This window comes from Littorina saxatilis, linkage group LG2 (assembly GCF_037325665.1).
Source record: "Littorina saxatilis isolate snail1 linkage group LG2, US_GU_Lsax_2.0, whole genome shotgun sequence".
Classification (NCBI taxonomy): Eukaryota; Metazoa; Mollusca; class Gastropoda; order Littorinimorpha; family Littorinidae; genus Littorina; species Littorina saxatilis.
This window is the reverse complement of record NC_090246.1, coordinates 9,239,017-9,247,287: the sequence shown is the minus strand read 5'-3', so window position 1 is coordinate 9,247,287 and position 8,271 is coordinate 9,239,017. Positions and strand designations below refer to the sequence as shown.

General features: G+C 41.3%; 1 protein-coding gene across 2 annotated transcripts in view; it reads right to left on the bottom strand.

The window, feature by feature from the left end:
• Nucleotides 1-4,428, bottom strand: part of LOC138958142 (uncharacterized) — a 5,539-nt gene extending 1,111 nt beyond the window's left edge. Inside the window, exons 1-3 of one of the 2 annotated variants that reach the window (XM_070329223.1) lie at nt 4,336-4,406; nt 4,153-4,228; nt 562-714 (exon numbers count right to left, since the gene is read on the bottom strand). In XM_070329223.1, the coding sequence (XP_070185324.1) occupies nt 562-714; nt 4,153-4,219 (220 nt within the window). In that variant the 5' untranslated portion in view covers nt 4,220-4,228; nt 4,336-4,406. Of the gene's footprint in view, nt 1-561; nt 715-4,152 lie in introns of both variants that reach the window. The other variant, XM_070329222.1, reaches the window with a different exon arrangement.
• Between the last annotated feature and the right edge of the window lie 3,843 nt (nt 4,429-8,271).

The following is an 8,271-nucleotide window of genomic DNA, read 5'->3' as shown; positions in this document are numbered from 1 at the left end:
AAAGAACACACACACACACACACACACATGCACAAACAAACACACACACACACACACACACACACACACACACGCACGCACACACACACACACACACACACAATCTCTCTCTCTCTCTCTCTCTCTCTCTCTCTCTGTCTCTCACTCGCTCACTAACTCACTCACATACAACCATTAACCCACTCACTCACTTACTCACTCATACACAAAATACCCTCACTCATTGAATCACTCTCCAACGGACTAGCTTCAAAAGGTGTGCAATAAACAGAGAACACACATTATTAATCCTAAACATATAAACACAGTAAAAACAGAGCTGCTTTTTGACGTTCGGAAACTGGCGGAGTCGAAACAGTCCGAATAAATATGATTTGATAAGTTGTCATCAAATATTGAGAAAACCTGCAACTGTAGAGTGTATTGCACACTACAAAATTTCAAATTCGAGCTAGTCTGCAGTTTAGGTCAGAAGCTTTCTTCTTCACTTTTGCATTTGACACATTCAACGTAGAAGAAAAAAAACGTGCATATATTTGCATAAATTTGCATGATTATTACCGTCGCTGGTCTTCCTACAGGAGCAGTTGTTGTTGTACCAAGACATGCTGAAGCCAGCGGAACAGCAGAAATAGTTGTTGTTGATCACCGACACGGAAGAGATTCCCACTGAGCATTCTGCTCGTGTTTTCAAGCAGGGTTCGGGTGCGGTCTCTGAAATACATTTTTTTGTTAAAAAGAAATAAAATCAAAAGAAATAAAATATAAAAGAAATAAAACTTATGAAACGTTGGTGCATTGCGAATTTTGTGCAGGGTCAAATGGAGTCCTTTTTGCTGATCAGTGTGCGCATAGTGCATGCTTTATTCTATATTTTGTTTAATCCGTCTCCAGACAAGAAACAACAATTAAAAAACAACGGTAATCTTGAACTTTAGTGTGTTAAATTCATAGCTCAGAATTCAGAGGCATTTACGCCTCCAAATTTGCAGAACCTGCACTTGTAAGCAGAACAAGTAATTTTAGATCCCTTTGGAGTCACGGAATGAACTGTCGGAATGCATTTCGTTTACAGGCGTCACAGAAGGAATTATCCTAATCGGCGACATGGGAGGCAACGGGAGTTGCCTCAGTGATGTCCCTTAGATGACCACGTAGCCATTCTCGGGTCACGATTCTGCCTTGAATGCAAATTTTTTCTACGTAGAGTTTTAGTAAGGTATGGGAATTCCAGCACATGCAAAAGAGTTGCACTTGTAAGGCCAAAAAAAAGGTGTGGTTAAGGTAGCATAGCCAAAAAAATAGGGTAGGAAGGTAGGCAATCACTTTTTTTTTCTTTTTTTTTTTTAATGTGTACAAATTAAACCTACTTGACAGGGAAATAAGTGTGCGACTCGGGCGCTTTCGCTTTCATTGCGTTTTCTGCACTCGTTTTCTTGGGGTTTTTTGACAAATGTAATAAAAAGTTATAGGGTCGGCCCCTAAAAATAGGGTAGGTCGGGTTACCGTAACCACACCTATTTTTTTTTTTAGGCCTAACAGACTGAGAGGAAGGCGAAGAAAGAGAAAACAGAAGTGAAAGAGTGCGCCTAAAATAATGTGTATGCGTGTGCACACGGTAACCGATTTCGCAAATTCTACGTCATCGGAAAAACACAGGTTTCCCAGCGCTATAATTTTTGCACAGGACAGGTACGTGTTCCTGTTTGAAATCGAATGTGATACCCAGCACATGCCCTTTTCTGTTTCGCAAGTTTGTTTATTTTGTTTGAGGGGGTGGGGGTTCGTTTATATTTATTTATTTATTTTATTTATTTATTCCTTTATTTATTTTTATTTTTTTATTTATTTATTTATTTATTTTTGGAGGGAGTGGTGCGGCTAACGCCCTTTGATTGCACCTTCCTTCTCAGGGCAGGTTTGCATGATGACTCAGTTTCCAAACTTACACAAGCTTGAAAAGTAACCGAAAATGGATACACGAAGCGTACAAATAATAGCTGAAGAATAATCGCTGACAATGGTTCCTTGAAGGCACATTCCACTTGGTCACATACCCAAAATGAACAGCCTATTGATGACCTTTGTGCACAGTGGGAGTGTTTTGATGTATTCTTATTCTTCTTCTTCTTCTTCTGCGTTCGTGGGCTGAAACTCCCGCGTACACTCGTGTTTTTTGCACGAGTGGAATTTTACGTGTATGACCGTTTTTTACCCCGCCATTTAGGCAGCCACACGCCGTTTTCGGAGGAAGCATGCTGGGTATTTTCGTGTTTCTATAACCCACCGAACTCTGACATGGATTACAGGATCTTTTTCGTGCGCACTTGGTCTTGTGCTTGCGTGTACACACGGGGGTGTTCGGACACCGAGGAGAGTCTGCACACAAAGTTGACTCTGAGAAATAAATCTCTCGCCGAACGTGGGGACGAACTCACGCTGACAGCGGCCAACTGGATACAAATCCAGCGCGCTACCGACTGAGCTACATCCCCGCCCTTTTTGATGCATTGATTTTGTACAAGCCACTAGTGCAGTCAGGGTGTTGCTTTTAGGTAAGTGACCAAGTGGGAGGATGGTCTTATCCTATGTAAAAGCTTGGCCAGGTCTGAGATGGTGAGCCCAACTGATTCCAGAAGAAGAAGTGTACCTTGAAATACCGGACATCCCTTTGCCAATAAGCCCGCAAGGCTCTCTGATGGTTTACCTAGTTGTTTACGTGAAGACAAACAAAGTCACGACATGTGGCCGCATAACGTGCAGACGTCATTCGTAGTCTCTAAAGCCGACAAGAGCGAGTAAATAAAACTGTGTGACTTTGAGGTAAGGTTGCTCTGACATTTATTTCGGCTCTTGCCTTCATCACACCAGCGATGAGTCTGATACTGTTGTTATTAGGTAGATGATGTCCGTACTTTTTTTTTTACTCTCTCTCTCTATATATATATATAAAACATCAGAAATTGTGAAAGAAGCAATTGAAAGTCAGCAGAGACTTTCTTCCGAGATTTGTTAAAATCTCTTAGCAGAGAAAGAGAGAGAAATAAGCCCTTCACAGACAGCCTATTGGGAGCATCAGACCCTCCTCAAGGGGGACCGAGATTTACAAAGCAAAGTCCCTTTGTGGGGGACGTATCACAAGGTAATCTAGTCTAATATATATATATCTCTCTCTCTTTCTCTGTGTCTCTGTCATTCTCTCTCTCTCTCTCTGTCTTTCTTTCTCTCTCTCTCTCTCTCTCTCTCTCTCTCTCTCACCCCCACCCTCTCCCTCTCTCACTCACTTTCTCTGTCTCTTTGTCTCTCTCTCTGTCTGTCTCTCTCTCTTTCTGTCTCTCTCTCTTTCTCTCTCTCTTTTTGTCTCTCTCTCTGTCTCTCTCTCTTTTTCTCTCTCTCTCTCTCTCTCACCCCCACCCTCTCCCTCTCTCACTCACTTTCTCTGTCTCTTTGTCTCTGTCTCTGTCTCTCTCTCTTTCTCTCTCTCTCTCTTTCTCTCTCTCTCTGTCTCTCTCTCTCTCTCTCTCTCTCTCTCTCTCTCAGCCACCTTTCCATCACGATTACCTTCATGTTCAGGTCAACAAGAGTACCTAAAGGCAATAAATAAACACAAAACAACAAGAAACAACAGCAACGGCAAGCAGCAAACCAAAACTGAACCACACAATAACAAATGGCCGGGTAAAACCTGGCATTCACGTCAAAACCCACTCGTGCAAAACACACGAGTGTATGTGGGAGTTTCAGTCCGTGAAGGAAGAAGAAGAAAAAGAAAAAGAAGAAGAAGAAGAAGAACCACACATTAATAAAATACTACTAAATCATGAATGCCACACCATCATTGTCACGCTCTTAGATATTTTTGGATGAGCTTAAGAGCCAGTGAATCACGTACTTGCGTACTGCGCTATATTGTAACACACGAACACGCGCACTTACACACACAAACACACAAACACGCACACAAACACACACAAACACACACACACAAACAAACAAACACACACACACACACACTGACACACAAACTTACACGCGCACGCACGCACTCACACACACACACACACACACACACACACACACACACACATATTAAAACAACTATCATACGTTCTTTAAAAAACAAAAGGATTACTTATATAACCTATAATTTACCTTGTTGACCGAAAGCTAAAGCCACAAATGAAAGCAGCAGCAGCAGAAAAACTGTTCCTCTCGCCATGTTGTTTCACTGCGCAGAATAAACTCACAACAATAAAAGAGAGTCAAATCATTTAGCAGTCCAGCGAAAGCCCACAACAGCGAAATAAGCCAGTCAGCTGAGCAGTATAAACTTACACCAGTGGCAGCTAGTACAGCGAAGTACACGAGCAACGACAGTGGTAAATGACTCAGGGACAACCCGCGTGTGTGCCTTTCTGAATGAGAAACTCAGATGATGAACAACTGAGTGGTTGGTCTCTCCTTTGTTTTAGTCTCCCAGCCTTGTGGCGCAGCTGCACAACACCTGGGAGATTTTGTTTTTTTTAAAGGAACACTTCTTCCAGTATTGGCATTAACCTGTAATTACCGGTATTTTACCGGTTGAATCGAGAAAATACCGGAAGAAAAATGGCTGCCGGTATGACCTACCGGTTGATTTTTAAAAATACTTGGGTTTTTTGCTGGTAGAACAACACAACCAGTACTCTGAGTTTAATTCTAACTGGTTCCAATGACCAGTCTACCGGGGTTTTTCTGGACTGTTTGCATCATAAAAGTTTGCGAACCGGTTTGAAAAAATACTAGCGCCATCACTGTAATCTTCCCGTGTAAACACTTGGACTCAACGTCTCGGATCTAGTCTGGCTTTGACATGGGATGAGACCTTCCCTCCACTTGGTCACATACCAATAACGAGACAGCCTGGGCGCTTTCTGCATACAGTGGGAATGTGTTCATGCATTGATTTTGTTGGTTTGTTTGCTTAACGTCCAGCCGACCACGAAGGGCCATATCAGGGCGGTGCTCCTTTGACATATTACGTGCGCCACACACAAGACAGAAGTAGCAGCACAGTCTTCATGTCTCACCCAGTCACATTATTCTGACACCGGACCAACCAGTCCTAGCACTAACCCCATAATACCAGACGCCAGGCGGAGCAGCCACTAGATTGCCAATTTTAAAGTCTTAGGTATGACCCGGCCGCCCGATCACGGGGCGGACGCCTTACCACTTGGCCAACCGTGCCGGTATTGATTTTGTAAAAGCCACTAGCGGATTTTTAAAGGCTGCCATATACGTAGCGTTCATTAATTAATTCATATTGTTTACATGTGCCAATAATGTTATAAAACTGTACCTAAGGGGATAATTATAATAACGATTGGCTGTAGCTTTCGAACACAGAACAAATTATTTCAGTCTCAAAGTGAAAGTGGATGTTTTCCGGAAAATGCGAAGTTAACAAGAATACATAAAAGCGCGCTTTCCTGCTTAGCACAATAAGCTACCGCGCTAATCTGGCGTATCAATATCACTAGGGGAAGGGCTCCTAATATGGACCGGCTCCTAATATGGACTACCACAAACTAACGGCGCTAGAGCGCTCAAAAAAGTTTTATTCGCTGCATTCACCCTCTCTGGATAACTTGCTCATGTCAAAACAGTTGCAGAAACAGAAATCTCAAAACCGTTAGGCTTTTTCTCTTTTTTCACTTTTGGCAGCGTTCACTCTAAATTTGCCGCCTAAAACGGACTCGTTTCTGTCTACAGCCAAAGCTTTTATCAAACAAAAATGGCTAAATATGACAGCTAAAACCGTATTTGTTACATTTTAGCAGTGTTGACCCCGAGTTTCTACTGCAAACAAAAAATAATAGCAAAATCTCAAAGTATGTGCGAGTCCCCTAATATGGACCACCTTCAACAAATCGAAGAAAATAAAAGCTAAAGGCTATTTTCATTAATTCATTAAGAAGCTTGCTGGTAATAACCTATAACTAGCCCTCGAGATTTAAAAAAAATGCAACGAAAAGTCTTCTTTTCGTGGAAGTTGATAATTTCACTTATTTTCACTCTGTTTTTGATAAGCTTCTTTAGTTTCCTGGTGTGCTTCAAATAATGCTCTCATCAACCCGAAACAGATAAACCTAGAGCATATTTTGATTAGGCTGACTTGTACACTAAGTTGTATCATGTTATTTTGAAATATAGGGGGCTTTTTACAGTGATTCGTGAAGGCCGCTTCACTGGTCCATATTAGGCGCCCAGGCTCCTAATATGGACCCTTTGTGATTTTTTTCTGCATTTAATTTTTGCTGAATGTGTATCAAAGCTATTTTACTCTAATTAGGCCTAACGGTTAACCTAAGAAAGAAGGACTACCAAACACAAAATTAAAACTCTTCGTAAGAAAACAAGCTAGTTATCAACATGAAACAAAAAGTGCTCCATATTAGGAGTTCTTCCCCTACGTTTTGCACGTGGAAGGTGAGCGATTTCCTTCACGCGGGGATTGACGAAGCTGTACGGTCTGTGTTGACGGTCTAAAAATAGCTCAAGTCCTGGTGAACTGTTGCTAAACATAGCAATAAAGAATTAATTATTTCTCGTAATTGGTAAGGACTTCAAACCTAAAACTTGCAGGAAGCTTAATTTATACATCCCCGCAACGATGGGAAAAGCCCTGGAAGTAATAGGACTATATAGCCATGGGACTATATGTCAGCCTTTAAGAAATGCATTCATCAAAAAATGACAACTTATCACTTAAAGCAGTCAGGGTGTTGATTTTTGGTTTGAGTTCAATTGAAGGGAGAGTCGTATTCCTTGTAAAGCCTGACCAGATCTGAAACGGGGAGTGTAAACCTGGTATCACACTGCAAGTCATGTAGTATTCTGTTTATCCTACATAATGTACTTGCTTGCATTCTTTTGCAAACTTCCTGGGGTCGCCGTGTCAAAATTGAAGACGTGTCTGGAACCTCGACCTCTTGCAAAGCCTCGTGACATCTCTGACGTCAAAAGCACAAAGAACGTCACAATAGGAATTATAGCGTCACGTGTTAGTTCTAAAAACTCATCCAGAGGAACAGCAAACGCAAAAGAGTGTTTCGAGAATGAAGTTTGTCTCGGTGACTTTGTCATCATAAACAGTAACACAATTTTGTTCCTGGCCAGACTGTAGTCTGACTCGACCTCATTTATATGATGTACACACTTGAGAAGAGATCGTCAATTTATCACATAGGTGGACTCTCTCACGTGCTTTTGCGGTTTTTTATGAGTAGTGAGTATATATGTAGGTATGTTACAAAATGCGTGCGCAGCTCAATTTTTGACGTCATTGAAAATGGCCCCCCATTTTCTGATCACTCACACTGTCTCAGTTTTGGGGTCCTCTTTTCTATTCTTGTCCAAATTTACATCACATAGGCACCCTGTCGAAGACGTAGAGCACATTCTTGACTTTAAGATTGAGAAAGATGGCGAGTCCAACACTGTCGAGCTCGCCGGCCAGAATATCGGGCGAAGAAGACACACAAGAGGTACTTTTATAAACCAATTTATAGCCTTTGAACTCTTATGAGACCCCTCTGAACAGTTAGTTTGGCCATTTTCCTGCTGTTTCCCAAAGTTTCAAGTCGATAAAGCGATGCGAAGTACCTTTTAACGGATGCGCCGCTTTGCGCCCGGATTGTCACCCATGTTGTATTCACATCCAACATGGCGGTCGGAAGTTCGTCTGCTCTCAGTTTCATACTAACTTACTAAAAAAAAAAATTAAAATTTTTTTAATATTTTTTTTTATAGTTGTTTAGATAGAGCTCTGAACCTTTCTTTTGATACCAAATTGAACAATATTGATAAACAAATCTGTGAGTTACAGTTAATTTTAGCTGAAAAATGTCAAAAATGGTTTCAATTTATCCTCTTTGCCTCTATTACGAATTTTATTACTTTAAAAATTCATAACTCGGGTTACACTTATCCAATCTCAAAGTTATATATACCATTGGAATGCTGATTTTCTGCTCTTTCAAGTGATATAGATCAAAATGTTAAATGAAAATTTTGAATTTTTTTGTAACATACCTAATACGGTAAAATCCCTAGCATAAGCCCACCATCTAGCAAACGCCCACCCCCCACTTTGGGCCAAAAGTTGCGCACAGGGGTAACTACCTAGCAAACGCCCACCCTGCTTTTTTCAAAGAGACCAGAGGCTCACTTTCACTGGGATTTGTGCAGACTGTTCTAAAAGTCATCTTTTTCCCCTTCTTTACCTTT